Raw genomic sequence first — 17,295 nt, 5'->3', positions numbered from 1 at the left:
TCCGTAAATAAATATGGAAATTATATTATTGAATTGAATTGAATTGAACATTAATGATTCAAGGACATTATAAGGACAATCAAAACAATACACTCATAATTGTTTTAATATATCATCAAAAAGAAAACCGCTGAAACTGATTTGTTGCTTTTCAATTACAATTAAACTGTGTACTCTTTTGTTTTCCACCTACACTATATTCATTGGAAACTGTGAGGATTGTACTTATAGCATCTTAAAAGTTAATTTTTATATATTTTTTAAATAGGTCTTGTTCTTCTCACTCTCTTTATTTTTGTTTTCTCTTATTACAAAAAATAATGAACAAAATAAACGCCCCTTTCTGACTGTACATTCTATATTAAGTCTGGCCTTAAAGGAAGAATATATTCTACCCATTCTTTCCATGTCTCATTAAACTCCTCAGTCTGTAAACGATGATTCATTGTTAGCCCCTCTATCTTATATATTTCATTAATGATGTCACTAAGTTGAGATATTTTGAGCTGGAACCATATTTGTGGCTTTTTTTACAGGCTATCAGAAAGATTTCATCAGTTTTTTTGGTCAGGTTTTCTTCTACCATAGGTTACTTGAGGCCTTAGTATAGCATTGAGAAAGAAACATTGATGAGGATATGGAATATATTCTCTAAACATTTATGAAGTTGTTTCCAAAATGCCAGAATTTATAAACATTTCCAGAATGTGTATGATTCAATTGATTTGAGCCACATAGTCTCCAGCAGACTTGTTTTAAGGAGAAATGTTTTTGTGTCCTGACAGTGAATTGTTGTCAGTGAATGAGTATGTTTTTACGGGCCTAGATGGAGTTGATATGCTTTCGGAAATGTTTTTTAGAAAGAAAAGGAATGAAACTGATGCATGTTTAATGTGTAAACTTCCTGTATTCGTCCTAGTCAACCGTGGCAGTCCGCGAAGGAGTGGATATCACACAGACGAACCGGGCTTTTCTCAGACAGCAGCTCACAGGAATCGCCACCCACATACTGCAATGCACCGGTATGTCTAGACGAGAAGCATCAGAAGATGGCATCAGTTTCTGTGTCAGTTCATAAACCTAGCACACATTCACTGATGCACATTCACCAGAACGTTATAAATGACCCATCAAATATTGATTGCCATGAATGGGTTTCTATTTTTCAGATCAGACTTTTGGGCCTCGGCTACTGCAGCTGTGTAACCGTGCTCTCTTTGAGTGTCTGGCTCTCAATCTCTACTGTCTGAATGGAGAACAAAGTGCCCTTACTGCCGTCATCAACCACCGCATTGTTAGTACCCGAAACAACAGATATCTGACTCCTACATCCCCCTCGTCTCGGTTATTCCTTTATAGTTCATCCTGCGACCTGCTCGCTGTAAATAAAATTGCGGGGGTTACATTTCCATGTTGGTGGGGGACTGCATTTATGCAGGAAACTTGACAATTAATATTCTGATTAAGGCGTTATGGGTTAGACACCTGAAGGAGTCATGTAAAAAAATATGAATTGTTAATTAAAATAGCATAGTACAAAAAATATAAAGCTTAAAAGTGAAATCTTTGAAGTTGATTTTACAAAGTAATTTTTCTTAAACTTCAGACAAACTCTAAGGGTGTTGTGTTCATGAATCAATGCAAACATGTTAAAGCTGATTTATACTTTCACCTGGCGGCCGCATCACAGACCTGCTCACTGCGCGCTCACCTCATGAAACGGACGAGGCTTTTATACTTGACCCATTCACCGTAGTAATATTTTTTAAAACAACAGGGGGTGGTCAAAATTCAAACGGGTAAACAGAGAAGTAGGAAGTTTCCAGAAATATGTCATATCATTAATGTCATTCAAGATTTTAAACAAATTATTTTTATTAATTATTTTAATGATTATAAAGATTTTATAACCATTCAAGATTTTTATTTATTTTTTTAATCAAACTTTGATGCATCACTTGCTTTTGTTCACATCTTGGACAGTTTTACCTATTAAACATTATTAAAATATTAATGATAACAGAACATGGGTTGCTTTCTAAATATAGTTTTTATTATGGCGAGAATAAAAGCCAAAAAAAACTATACTTACTAAAAAAATACTAACGTTTTTTTATAGATTTAGCCCACTTCACAATTCACACATTACTGTCTGTCTAGTTTGTTACCTCTGTTTATATGCCAAGGCAATAATGATCCAACATTGCTGACCATTATCACCAATAAAGCCTAGAAAAATACGTTGTCAGTATATACTCAAATATTCCTTCCCAGTTAGCAAAGAAATAATTTTGTTACTTCATTTTAATTTTGTAGCTATTAAATAGTTTTTAATTCAAAGCTGTAATATATACATTAGAGCAAAACCAATGAATGGCGGAAAAACTTATTTTGTAATTGTGTATTAATACCACCTGGGTCTCCACTTTTGCCATGGCCCCTCTTTTTGGTTTTAACAAACTTATCCCTCAAGTTTTTTTTAAACTTTTAAACAAAAACTTTCCTCTTTCCCATGGCTGTTACAATTTCTAGCCAAAAATTATTGATCCTCTATGATCACGCATGGAAGGATCATAAAGATGTCTGTCCAGCCCTACCAGTTTCAGACAAAATCTCTTAACAGTGAACTCTTCACTTGAGTCTGAAAAAATTTTGTGGACTCCACTAGCTAAAATCATGTTGCGCGCATCCAAAGCGAACCTCCGCAAACTCCGCAATGACGTCACATTCGCTGCGTGCACTCAAGCCAGCTAATGAATGCGTTGAGTATAAACTAACTTTTAGTCATATAAGTGCAGGTACTTTGAATAAATTTCTAACTTGAGTTTGCATGTGTTCTCTATCAGAGGACGATGTCAGCAGAGGTGAACCCTAGCCTGGTGAACTGGTTAACCAGTATGATGACCATGAGGCTGCAAGTCATACTGGAGCACATCCCCATCACAGAGGAACAGATCACACATTACATCATCAACAGACAGGTTTGATTCCTCACATTCCCACTGCTTGTTTTCACATATTGGCCCATTTCCACTGAGTGGTACAGTACGGTATGGGTTGGTATGGGTCACCTTCATGAGACTTAGGTTTCCACAGCCCAAAGGGTACCAATAGTACCCTTTTGATGGGTGTGGTGTACGACAGAATATTTCAGTCAACGTCATTCTCGCTCGAGGAAATGTCTACAGTAAAGCTGTATGGGTCATTCACATATTATATGAGAAGCTCTTCTTACAAAACAAATGCTTTATACACATAAATATGCGTGTATAAATGCTTATTACTAACTTTTCTATGAACAGGATTTGATTACAACTGCAGATCAATGATAAAAAATAGCCTACTCTAACGTCTGCTATTTATATAAAATAAATAAATAAATGTAACGTATATGAACACATACAGTCTGTGATATGTTACCAAAACACGCCTATAGTCAGTGCAAAGCTCTCATCTGTGTCTTTAATCTTCAGCAGCACATGTAACCTCTTGTTAGAAAGAAGTTCCGTCATTCCGAGTTCATAATAGTCCAAAAGGTGTTGATAATAGTTAAACATGGCAGTTTGTTCATGTTTTAGGTTGCTGAAAGAATCATTTGCTCCTTTGTTGTTTCACACATCACTCTTGGGTTTGTCCATTTCTGTAAGAAATGGATGTCAGAAGCACTTCAATATTAACGCGCACATACTATTATAATCAGCTCAAGAAGTTCATTATTTCAAATATAGATGCGGGGTGAGCACATGCAAGCTCTCTGGAGAAAGTCAAACCGCTTGCACTTTTAGACGGCCTCGTAAAACAAAAACAGGACACTGCAGATTTTGTTCTTCGTGGCTTTGTGGCTGTTCATCAAGACGACGACAAGGTTTGTTTGAGCTTGGGTCGCTTACAGCTTGTTATTATATGCATATATTATTGTGGTGTAATGTCTCGACTGTGTATTTAAAAATGGCAGTTTCTTTGTTTCATTCTCCTGCTTGTGTGCGCTAGTGACATATCTCTGTAAACCAATACCGTTCAGCTGTGCGTCTAGCTCTGCCTTTTTGCAAAGGATACCCAAAAAGTGGTATGGTACGGTTTGCTTTTTTTGGCATCTTTTGACAGTGGAAACTGCCATAAAAGTGTACCATACTGTACCACTCAGTGGAAACGGGCCAATAAATACAGCCAGCATACATGATGTTTGGTTAGTGTAGTGCTTGATGTTTGGTTGCAAAGCGGAGGTGATCTTCATGAACCTATAAACTGTATAAAAAGTAAGTTATAATTGATGTACCACATTTTAAGGTAAAAGTTAGACTTTTTGTGGTCACACTTATGTTCCTAATGGCTAATATTATGAAACTTCAAGCCAAAAAAGGTGCCTAATTGTGTTTCAAATTGCATTTCTCACATGTATTCTCACTAATGAATCCCACTATAATTTTTCCTGTTTTGTTATGTTTTCATTCATTTGTCTTTAGTGTTTTGAGTTAGAGTGAAAATATAATAAAAAAAATTATATGGCAGTATTACCCTGCCCATCCTGGTCCAAGAACCTCTGACCCAGTCTTGATTTTCTTGATGTGATTAAGTATGAAATAAGAAAGGTAAATGGTCAGAATTTCGGTAAGTTTCGGTATTATGACTCTTTTATCAGGCAAATCTATTTACAGCAGTGGCAAATATATATATATCAGTTTCCAGAAATCAGTTTTTTGATGTTAGTAGTGTATAGTGTATAAATGTTATACACAGTCCTTCTCCTTAAGTCGCACTGTTTTATACTAGTATTATAAATGATGATTTTATTTAGTCTTTTACCCTGTTAAAGCAGGATTTCACATGTACATCTCATTTACAGAGTGAAGAATCTGTACAAAGGCCTACGCCGGATCCAGAGCCTCAGAATGTGGAGGTAAATCATTTTGAAGTCTCAGTTTTGGGATGTACTGCAACTGGACAAAAATATATATGGCTTTGGATATTACTCTTCGGTCTTCACTGTATCCTCAGATGGGGGACACTCTCTCTCCGACTCCAGCTACTACAGCAGAAGAAGCTCTGGCCTCGTCCCAGGATGCAGGAGCAGTGGGAACTCCAGCTAGAGATGGAGAGGGAGCTGTTGGAGGAGAGGAGACCGGGAGAGATGCTGAAGCCTGGGCTGCTGCTTTGCCCCCTGTGAGTTACTTGCACAGATGCAGCATCTTAGGGTGAAATCAATCACATTTCGACTATCCCTCAAATTCTGTGGTCAGTAAGTTACAGAGCAGTTAAAACTAGTTTTGCTCTTTGCTGCCCAATTTTTGATGGAATTTTGACATTTGCAAGATGTTAGATCTCCTAGTCTCTGCTTTAAAAAAATCTCAGGCAGACAAAGAGGAATGGTTGGTTGATCAACATTGGCTCCCTGTCCTTGACATCACACAGGAATGAAGGCTTTGGAAACTGTCACTGAGTTGCTATGGTTATTACTAACATTTGAGGGAAGCGCGCTTATTTCAAACTGTGATTTCAATTTTGATTTTATTGCACACCCTACAGCCATTCAGAATCAAGAATTCTTGGAAATAGAGAATAAGGAATAATTGATTTCCATGTAAAGATCCACACACTATAAGCCTTGTTCACACTACAGGATTTTAAGCCCGATTTGAGCCTGATTTGGAAGTTAACAAGCTTGCGGACAGATCGAGCTGTAATCAGGAAAAAATCTGGGGGTGCTCGGCGCTCTGCAGTCTTTATCTGTGAACTACTGAACAGCGCATCAAAGAGGCGCACTGACGCTTCACCAACACCTCGCAGATTAAAATTCAATATCTGACATGCTCAATATTCCCGAGCAGTCAGCCGACTTGACTCCAAGTGCGATCAGATGTAGTGTCGAGCTGCAGCCAATGAGAGAGCATATCGGCATGAGCTAAATGGCTGTTGTGCTCAGGAGCCAGAATGGGCATTGATGCACTCACTTCATTCTGTGTTAACACGGACACAAGAGTAGGCTATATTAACAGTGGAACTAGAGTTCTGTAACTATTAGAATTACCATATTTCTAATGTAAGACGTCATTTTGTCACATCGTTTACATTCAAATTTTCTATTAATATATTAAAATTAAACTTTGAATGTCTGTCATCATATTTTCTGACACCATTACCCTAAAAAGATTACCTTTGTGGTAATACAGCTTTTAAATATGCAGTTAAGATACTAAAACACCCACAAAGGTCTGGGATTTGCTTTAATTTTCACTTTCAAACAGGAGCTATTTCAGGGCACAGAATATGCTGTTTTGAAATGTAAATCTGAAGTAAATTGATGTTTTTGCTATCAAAAAGTTATGTGTATGTTAGGAGGAAGGTGCTAGGCAAAAAAGCATGCATATTTAAAGTCACAGTGAAAAGTAGTAGACATGCATACAGTCATTTTTACCGCTATGGTAATTAAAGGTAGAAATGGTCCGTTCTTTTCTGTTTTGTAATAATAAAAAAAACAATGTTAGAAAGAAATACACAAATATTTAGGGTCAGGGTATTATAAATATGTCTGTTTTATATCAAAGAGGTATTAAATTACAAAAATCTAAAACTCTCTGACTACCTCTTTGACTGCAGTTCTTGTGTTAAAGGGTCACGAAACACCAAAACACATTTTTTGAGCTGTTGACAGTCGTATATGTGTCCCACACTGCTAAAAACACTATTAGGACACCTATATTTCACTAAAAAGTGTAAATTGGTTGTTTTTGCGTTATTTCAAGCAAATTCGTACTTCCTGTTTGAAACGAATTTTTGAAGCTGCGTCACGGTCATGACATAATAGCGTGTATTCCAGCGTGCAGACTGGGTGTCTGTGCCAGAGTGAGTCTTATTACGTCTTACAGTGTGTTGCATTAATGCATGAGTAAGGCTTGGTTCAAACCAATCAGCGCGCTCTATTGTGCAACTTCATTAATATTCATTACTGTCACAGTGTAGACGGCAAAGACGCCACGTTGTGTTGGCAAAACAAGCGTGAAGTGTTGCTTTTATAGTTTGCTGCGGTTAAGTTTCGTTTTCATTTTCTCTCTGTGAGAGTGCAGACTCACGCGTGGATTAACAGTGTACGCGACGCGCGACAACAATAACTTGCGTATCTAAGGAGGATTATTGTTTACCTGAGAGCTGTTCTCATCTGCAAACGCTGAGATCCAGATTCGCTTGTAGTCTCCTCTAAATAAAGACGCGGCTCTAGTTGCTGGTAATTGTCCTGTCTCTACAGATTTGGTAAGTGAGCGACCAGTGCTCTTTGTTTATTCAGTTCGTATTTTATTCGTATCAAACAAACTATTGCACCGAGTGCAATAGTTAGCACTAACAGTTACAACCAAACTATAACCTTGTGTTGGATTTTGTGACCGGAATAACACACTGACGCTACCTGCCGTGTGTATCTAAGTTTCCGGGAAATGCTGAGTTTTTTTTTTCTCTCATTCGCCGTGCGGTATCAAACATTGCATGAAAAATACACGCTTAGAGCAGCGCCTCGAATCAAATATCAGGTTTGTCGGGAGGGACATGAATGAATTCCCTGAATGAAAGAGCCAAACTGCAGTTAATGTCCACCATTTAATAATTTGGCAAATAATTTGACTACAGATGTCCATGTAAACACAGTCACATTGTCCGCTGTGGTTGTGTGTTTTGACTCTGAAATTCAGCGCGCCCAAATAGACACTCCCATACCAAGCCACTTTTCTTCCTCCGACACTCCCCCCTAAACAGAGCTGGACACGCCCACTTTTCTGACTTTTTCCAAAGTAGAGGTGTGAAAACACACTGCTGAAACGAGGGGGTTTCATGGCCCTTTAACGCCACATCTATTCAGTTGAACTTAGCAGATGAGCGATTGATCTGCTGACGCATCAGCTGACAGACAATAGTTTTTAACGCCTTCTTGAAGGTTTGAACCATGTCAGTGATGTCAGCACACAAGCAGCCAATAGTGTTCAGCTTTTTCTGACGGCTGTTCCCTAAACATTTTTTGCCCCCCCTTTTGTGGACCATTTACATAGTGTGAACACCAAAACCGTTTAAAGACACAAAATCAAGTCATTTAGTGTGAACTGCACCGCAATCTGCCGATGTTTAAAGTCATGTAGTGTGAACTAGGCGTTCGCCAGACATTTACAGACTTAATCAAGTAGGACAATTAAAAGCTTTATATTTAGTGTATTAATTAAGCACCAATGGTCTTTAGCTCATCCCTACTATGACTGCATCTTTTTGTGTGATTTATTAGCATTTTGCCAGGCAGTTCATGGAATATGTGAATGTTTGATGAGAGGTGTGATTTGCAGGAATGGGTTCCCATTATCAGACAAGATCAAGTCAGTCAGAGGAAGATGAAAGCCCAGCCTCCTCTCTCTGATGCTTATCTGCTCGGGATGCCAGCAAAGCGCAGGAAGGTAAATGTTATTTGCATGTTCACATTGCAATACACATGTTTTTTTTTATTCCTCACTGTCAATGTCAGATTGATTTCTATAGCACCATTTAAACAATAATTGTTGACTAAAGTACTGCACAATATATCAAAAAACCAAACTGCTATTGTTTTGGTGCTAAAATCTCACCTGAGGATCATTTACCAGTCTAAACTAACCTAACTGTTTCATAAACCCATAGTAGGTCAAACTGGTATGCAGGTGTTAATCCATTAATGGGTATAAAATTACATAATACAAAGGAAAATATTATAATCATGACTTCACAGGGATATCGTTTCTACCAGTCTGGTTAAGCATCACAATAATCAAAATGTTTGTGATTGTGTCTCCTAGATGGTGAAGAGTGATGGGCTCAGACTGTCTCTCTCTGAAGCAGTGAGTCAAGCTGCCAGATCAGCCGGTGTAACACCCATCACATCTCCTAATGCCCTAGAAGGGGACTTAGAAAATCCTGAGCTTCAGGAAGCCTACAATGAACAGGTATCTTGAGTGGAAAGTAATCATGTGTTTTTCTTTGGTTTGTATTTAGTACATTTATTAAAGATAATTGCTTATGAGTGTAAATTATTCAAGACCCTGATATACTCACAGCGAAGTTCCCATTCCATTTTATATTGAGGTAAAAGCGTGAATATTAGATGAATATGTAAATGACATGTAATAGATTGACATCAGTGGTAAAACAGCAGATGAAAACGTCTGATAATAGTGATGTTCGCTAGTATTCAGCTCTCCAAACAACTCACATCATGTTGGTTTATGTTGCACTTTATACAGTAGATTGATTTTAATGCACACAGTTTTAGAATACATGAGTAGAATTCTATATCAAAGGGCATCTATGATACACTTTTGTAAGCTGTTTGGACAAAACTGTGTGTAGGTATAGTGCATCCACAGTCATACTGGTATGATAGAAAAACAATAAGTCTTTTTACATTTTTCTGACAATAAAATAGGATCCAAATCTCTCCCATTTTAAGGCCCTCTGCAACTTGAAGTTGGAGTGCATTTTTTCCCGCCCACTGAATTGATCGAGAGCCGCTTATTAACATGTCTCTGTAATAACGTATATAAGAATATCAACAAGACAGGATGCGTGCAAAGCAACTGGTATTAAAAGATCTGTTCAGCTCTCTGTGAACATCAGCACCTCAAGAGTGAGTTTTACAAGTTTAAAACATTTCTAAAACAGTGCATGTTTGTAATAAAGAAAAGACTGTAAAATCACTACGTAATACATCACCACAGCCGCATGTCAGTACAATTATAAAAGAAGAAGCTTCAATCCCGGTTTGAGGACTTAAATCAGGTTTATTTTGTACATTAACATAACAGATATCCATACAGCCGTGGATATTAATGTGTATCCTGTTTGGGAAAGCTCTTAATAAAGGAGATCTGCTTCATTCTTGTCTGTCACTGTGCTGTTTATCTATGTGAGATGCAGCAGGTGAAGGCTACACGCATCAAAGCAATAGACAAGAGCCGATGGCTCTGACACGTACATAAGAACGTTAGGCGGGGAGAAGCAGCTCATTTGCATTAAAGCCAAAGGCAACAAAAACAGCTACAGTGATTTAAAAGCTCAAATTTCCCCACATTCAGAAAGGTATGATAAATAATCTGATGGGTATATTGAGCTGAATCTTTACAGACACATTCTGGAGACACAAAAAAACTTGCATTAAATCTTGAGAAAGGGGTAAAATAGTTGCCCTTAAAGTAACATTTTTATAATAATGATTAATTATAATTGTATCTTTATTTTATGGGCCATGCTAGATATTAAAAATGTTATGTATAGGTTGCATACAAGCATAAATGTGTAAATTTATAAATATTTAAACTTTTGTCCAATCATGTCAAAACATTTTTAATTTATGTTTTTATTATTTTAATTAATTAGCTTTTTAAATTTTTTAATTGACTTGTTTTTAAGAGGCTCACTAAATTTGTCTTTGACTGTAGTAGAGGAATGTTTGGGATGAAAACATCCACTGAATTAAACTGCTTTAAAAATGCATAAATCTGTTAATCAACCTCAGTCCTGATAAAAACTACTAAATTGCTTAGAAAATGACAGGATTTAAACTTTTGCCATATTCATAAATGATGCCACTGGTTTGGTGGGAAAAAACACACACAAAATGACATATTTTCAATGTAAAAAGTAGTAGTGGACAGGATTTTATTTACCTTTTATGAAAGTCTTGGACATGTGAAACAACATTGCCTTTGATGCATTGTTTTTTATTCATTTTCAATTTTTTTTCTCCTTAATTTACTGTTGGTGGCTGGTTTTGCCCCATCGACTTCCATTATAACTACATTTTTCATTGTAAAACCATGACACTATATAATCATGCAGTTTTAATTTTTGGTGGTTTTCCCTGTTGGGAAAAGGTCAAATTTGTCATTTTTACTGTCGATCATCCGTTGGCACCATTAACCCTTTAGATAGGCCTGTGCGCAAAAAAAAAAAAAAGCTTAGTTTCTGGATTTTATATGGAGTATAATAGCAAATTAAAGTGTGTGTCTGTAAGTGTGAGAAAGGGTGACATTTACATGCTTATCTTGATCTGTCTGAGAAAATCAAAACATGCCTCTCAGCTCTCAGAACTACATTGAGTAAACAAACATGGTGTATTTATGCACCATCAAATGTATTTATATTAGAAGTAAATGGGGCAAAAACAGCCACCAACAGTAAATTAGGAAGGAAACATTTAAATCTAACAATTTATCAAAGCCAATGTTGTTACTAATCGTTCACATGTCATAAAAGGTTAAAAAAATCCAGTTCACAATTACTTTTTATATTGAAAATCCGTCAATTTGTGTGTGTTTTTTTTTTTTTTTTTTCAACAAATCAGTGGCATCATTTTTTAATTTGGCAATTAACGAGTTAAAATCCTGTAATTTTCTTAACAATTTAGTAGTTTTGATCAGGACTGAGGTTGATTAACAGATTTATGCAAAAAAATCCCGAATATAAAAGGCTAGTAAATTTGAACAGTGATCAAGAGTCAAAGCATTTTTGTTGTGATGTCAAACTTGAAATTTCTGCATCAATACAGTGCTACAATATGATTAGTTACTCAAGAAACAATTGAATTGTCAGTTTCTTTTAGTTTCTGTTTTAACACCTTATAAAAAACCCTTTTTGTTTTGGGTTTTGACTATATTTTGATTGACACAACTCCCTAATATAATCGTTTTCTTTTTCTCCACAGCTGAAAAATGACATCCAGAAGCGAGTAAAGGACGACCCGGATTACAACCCCAGGCGGTTTCCTAACACGCATCAGGTGTTTCCTCCAGACTCCTAATTTTTCCTCTTGCTTAAATGTTCAGCCCTGTTCCTCGCGTGGGGTGTGTGTTTGATTTGCACAGTTGTGTGTTGTCAGACGAGACGACTTCACTCCTCACATTTCTATCAGTATCTTTTAACAGACAATGAGTCTCGGCTTGCAGGTCCACGTCTGGATGCTTCATCAGATGTTCTATTGTGTAGTTCATGCATGAATGAAGGAGTCGCGTGCCTTCTGTGCACACGCAACATCTGATAAACATCTCTTCCTGGTCAACACAGATGCATTTGTGTTAAGAGGCAGTCTGAGCACATCAGCTGCATCACAACTGTGTTATGGTTTGGTCTGACGAATGACAACATTGTAGGTGAATCCAGAAAGAAATACGTTGCGATAACATAAGGATAGACCTGATAGTGCAGAAAGGATGCTGTTGTTTAAAGCTTTACTGATATAATTATATAACATTACGCCTTGCCTTTCACCTCTCCCATGATTCTGCTACGGCTTTATCTATGGTACCTTGAAAAATAATAATCAGTGTGTGTAATTATGTAATTTGGACAACTATGACATTTGAAACCATGAATGTAAAATGCCTGAAATTAAACATTTTTGCACTGGTTTAGTGCATTTTCTGCGCTATTTGGTCTTTTGTCACAGAGATTTTTTCATGACATTAGTCAATAGAAATTAAAGTCTTTGAAACAGTTATTTAGTGACTATTAAAGAGCCCATATTATGGGTTTTTGAAAATTCCCCTCCATGTAGTGTGTAACACAGCTCTAAGTGAAGTATCCAGCTAAGGCTTAAATCTGTTAGTGTACAGTGTTTAAAACTGTTGATTCATCTATAAAACAGTCGACTCATAGTGCTTCAAACGAGTCGCCTTGATACCGATTCATTAGGTGTTTCGCCATGACGTACGAACGAAACCAAGTTATTCACGTGCACGTGCAAACCCGGGAGATTTCAAACCTGAGGCCCCGCCCTCTGACGCAGTAACCCAGACACACACACACACACCCACAAACACACACACACACAAACATGCCGGTGGATTGAAGTCACACTGCAGATGGATATATTGAGTCTCTACCCAAAGATGAAACCTCAGCATTATAGTCAAGCAGTTGGAAACTTCTGGAAACTACATGCTACAAAGAATACTTCATCGGCGTTTGTTAAAGGAAGGATCAGTAAAGAGTAACTTAATGATGGACGTCAGGATGGATTTTTCTTCCTCCATTTCTCAAGTGTAAGTACGTGCGATTAAAGTTGCCTCGTTGACTCTAGCTTGCAAATGTATTTAGTTGTGATTTGTTACTTGTAACCGCGTGTACTGTATCAGGTTAACTGGCTATATTCTCTTATAGCGTGCAAAGTCACGTTAAAAACGCGACGCGGAGCTCCGTGGACGAGGAGCTCCGGAGCTCCGTGGACGAGGAGTAGTGTGTGTGTCTGTGTGTGCGTGTGCGCGAGCTGTCGTTCGGAGGTGTGTGTTTTTGTGTGTGTGTGTGTGTGTGTGTGTGTGTGTGTGTGTGTGTGTGTGTGTGTGTGTGTGTGTGTCGCGTTGTCGAGCAGGGTTAAGTGCGTGTGTGTGTGTGCAATATGTGTGTGTGTGTGTCTGTGAAAAGAGCAGAGTGAGAAGCTAGGAGATCTCCTCAACTGTTTTTGGAGTTTTTGCTCAATAAAATAGTCAGTCGTCTGTATTTTCAAGTCCATGGTCTGTATTTACATTGACCCACTGGCAGCTAAAATCCACGCCTACACTATCGAGCGTGTATGAACTGTGATTACTTTTATATTGCTGATTAGCTGTTTGGCATTTTACTCTCTGACTGAAGGCAGTCGACCAATCGCGACAGACTGTCATCGGTCCAATCAGCGCAGATTAGCTTCGCGCTAAGGAGGGGTTTGGGAACAAATGAATCACTGGACGATTCATACAGGAGTCGCTGGGATAATTAGGTAAAAATAAATGCAGATTATAAGACCACGAAAGTGTTTTTTGACCTTGCATGCATATTAAACTGTTCTTGGAGACCCTTACAACCAAGATATGACCCTATTTCATGTATAATATGGGCTCTTTAAAAGGGTTAATTCTTTTAGATGTTTTGTTTTAGTAGTTTACCATTTAAAATTTTTAGCATGGTTTTGTTTTTGTCCATTTTAATAGTTAAAAACATTTATACACTACCTGACAAAAGTCTTGTTGTCTATACAAGTTTTAGGAACAATAAATAATTGCTTGACTTCTAGTTGATCATTTGGTATCAGAAGTGGCATTTATGAACAGCAAAGGCCTCTAGATTATGCTTATTTGATCAAAAATAAAATATGATCATAGTGCAGTGGAAAAATAATTAATACTGTGTATGATGTGACTCCCTGAGCTTGGACAACTGCTTACACCCCTGCATTGACTCAAATAACTTTTTTACCCCAGACATGCTCAATAATGTTCACGTCTGGTGACTGGGCTGGCTTATCCTGGAGTATCTTGACCCTCTTTGCTTTAAGGAACTTTCATGTGAAGGCTGGAGAATTTGCCCACTCCTGTGGTTTGTAATGTAATGGGCAGCAGAAATGCCTTGATACCTCAGGCTGTTGATGTTGCCATCCACTCTGCAGATCTCTTGCACGCCCCCATATTGAATGTAACTCCAAAGCATGATTTTTTTCCTAACCAAACTGGACTGATTTCTGTGAGAATCTTGGGTCCATGCTGGTTCCAGTTGGTCTTCTGCAGTATTTGTGATGATTGGGATGCAGTTCAACAAGGAAAACTGGGATCGACGGCAAGACTTTTGTCATGTAGTATATACTTGCTGAAAACAAAACTGCTTAAACCAACCTAAGTTTTAGCTGGTTGACCAGCTTGGTTTTAGAGGGGCTTTGGCTATTTCCAGGCTGGTTTTAGCTGGTCAAGCCGGAAGACCAGCTGGAATGATAAGTTAAAACCAGCTTGACCTGCCTAGTTTAAGCAGGATATAGCTGGTTTTGTTAGGTCTCCTTGCCTGGCCAGTTTGGCCAAGCTTGTTGTAGCTGCTTCCATTTTCAAAATCGTCAAGAAACATTTTCGCACTATTCTTTTAAAAACACTGCATATGTGAAATCTAAGCAACTACATTCTTGCCTGAAAAAGTCTTAATAATGCATTATGTAATCCAATAGCTGCAATATTTATCAAATAGTAGTGAGTTTAGTCTTCTGAATGGCACACAAGTGTGAAGAGGCTGCTGTGTGAATCAGTGCTTATATTACTGGAATATTACTGGAATATTGCATGGCTATCACCCAATCAGATTTAGGTCTATATATATATATATACGGGGCTTAAAGTATTCAGGCACCATGCCGGATCTCCGCCGTGTGGCCGTGAGGGAAAAAATATTTTAGAGCCTGTGCATGCGATTTAATTAGAGATGCTCAAAAAAACTGATTAACCGTTAACTGAAAGGGTGCGTTTGTAACCAATTAATGGTATCAGTTAAACGATAAAAAATGTACTTTATATATATTTTAAAGTTTGGCTGCAAAGGGGGCATTTGTTGAATGATAAAAAAACAGCCGTGTGCTACCTCAGTCGCGTCTTTTTCTTTCTTCAATCAATAAAAAGGGTTTGGGTTAGGCGACCTTGGCAAACTTTTAATGAAGGAGGAGAGACTTGTGGTAGCTGTTTCAAGTTATCCAGAGCTGTACTTTACAGATTTTGAATATCACAATATTATTAAAATTACAATTATAACATCAACAGCAACACGACTCACGCACAATAAACCAGCTGATTCAGTCGTTTCCTAGTGACATACAAAAGAGCACCGCGCTTCTTTTTATCTTGTCACAACGTTTCTGTTATGTTGCCAAAGACTACATTTATGACGTTAGAGGCGATTCAGCAAGTTCATGTTCAATCTCGGTGGAAAACCTATTACATCACCAATCTGGAAACATTTTGCATTCGTGGCGAACGAGAAAAGCGAACCAATCATTTGAATGAAGCTATTTGTAGGGCTTGTTTAAAAAAAAAAGGTTAAATGGACAAACACGTAGAATCTCCATAGCCATGTATATGCGGAGCCAGCTCCGGTCATGTCATCTTCTGAACGCAAACGTCCAGCTAGTGAGCATGGCAGAGGCCTTTTCAAAAATGGTCCAATACAAAAAAGAAAGTGATAAATAGTAGACGTTGACAAGAAATGAAGCAGCATATTTGGTTGTTGAGAACGCGCCGTTCCGCAATGTAGAGAAGCCAGCTTTCCGAAAAATGCGGGCGGCGGAGCAAGATACCCTCTCTGCCATCCACGGTTGCGAAAAAGTATCTGCATTTGCGCTACAGGCACACCGTCTGAACAGGTTTTCAGTGCTGCTGGAAACATTGTCTTCCAAATTAGGTCTCCGCATAAACCGGACAAAGCCAACATGTTAGTTTTTCAAAGAGTTTAAAATATGAAAACAAAAGGCGGAGGGACGCAGTTTTTCCAAAATCTGACTTATATTGTTACAAGCCTAATAGGCTAATATTTTTGTTCTTCTTTTTTATTGTTATTAGTTACTATTTATATTATTATTAATTAGTATAGTGTAATTTTAGGCTATTTGTGAAGTTCTTAAAATGTAACGTTTAATTGTTATTGTACTGTTTTAAGCAGATAAAGTTATTTAATATTTAACGACATTTTTTTATATGCTGTATTGTGTTGTTTTATGAACAAAAGTTAAACAATAATCACGCACGTTTGTACAGATATTTTAGCATAATACTTTGGTCTTTTTTATTTCTTAATTTTTACATAAAATGTAAATTAACTTATGAAGGCTGCTTGGGTACACAGGCGTAATTTCTTGGTGATACAGGAGGAAATTTTTGCCAGTGAATATTGTCCCCATCATTAAAAAATTTAAAAAATAAAACAACTTATGGATAGGATGCATTGAAGGAAAATCATGCTCTTAATCAATCTTCATCTTGATTCGTAGCCTACGTGCAATAAACCCATATTGCACCGATAAAAACAAGCTAAAAGGTAAAGTCTAAAGCGAGAGGAATAAGAAGCTTGGCCCACCCTGGCCCTACATCAGATAACAACAATTTTTTTTGCGATGCGTTTCATAACTGAGAAAGTAGCATAAGATGTGACCGTGAGCTTAAAAAAATTAAACAATTCAGGCTGCAAAAGATTAAAGAGAAACTAATTCAGCATAGAGCGCAGGTTTCTGTGCGCATCACGCGTCTGAGCGCGCATTACCAAACGCGCTTCCCTTTAATATAAATGTATGCAGTCGTTGTTCATACAATAGAGAGTCTTAAAACACAAACAGTTCAGCAGCACTGAGTCGGATAATCGGGAGATATATTGGGCCCGCTTGAACATTATATGTTAAAATAAAAAGTTTTTTTATTGTTTGTCATCTCTGTCATGGATGGTTTTAGTAATGTTTAAAAATAAAAAATAAATAATAGCAAGAAAAATTCTAATGAGTAGTTACTAAATTAGTAGTTACTA

The 17,295-nt window shown here is 37.4% G+C and overlaps 1 protein-coding gene across 4 annotated transcripts in view; it reads left to right on the top strand.

Moving 5' to 3' along the window:
- The window catches only part of bag6 (BCL2 associated athanogene 6), a 50,133-nt gene extending 37,706 nt beyond the window's left edge, over positions 1–12,427 (top strand). For 3 of the 4 annotated variants that reach the window (XM_073923368.1, XM_073923367.1, XM_005157765.4), the window contains exons 18-25: positions 920–1,022; positions 1,170–1,294; positions 2,847–2,981; positions 4,844–4,897; positions 4,996–5,160; positions 8,319–8,426; positions 8,802–8,948; positions 11,705–12,427. In XM_073923368.1, coding sequence (XP_073779469.1) covers positions 920–1,022; positions 1,170–1,294; positions 2,847–2,981; positions 4,844–4,897; positions 4,996–5,160; positions 8,319–8,426; positions 8,802–8,948; positions 11,705–11,800 — 933 coding nt within the window. In that variant the 3' untranslated portion in view covers positions 11,801–12,427. 4 annotated transcript variants of the gene reach the window in all.
- Positions 12,428–17,295: the final 4,868 nt, after the last annotated feature.

Source organism: Danio rerio, chromosome 15 (assembly GCF_049306965.1).
Source record: "Danio rerio strain Tuebingen ecotype United States chromosome 15, GRCz12tu, whole genome shotgun sequence".
Taxonomy (NCBI): domain Eukaryota; kingdom Metazoa; phylum Chordata; class Actinopteri; order Cypriniformes; family Danionidae; genus Danio; species Danio rerio.
The sequence above is the reverse complement of the archived record's forward strand: the minus strand, read 5'-3'. Positions and strand labels throughout refer to the sequence as shown.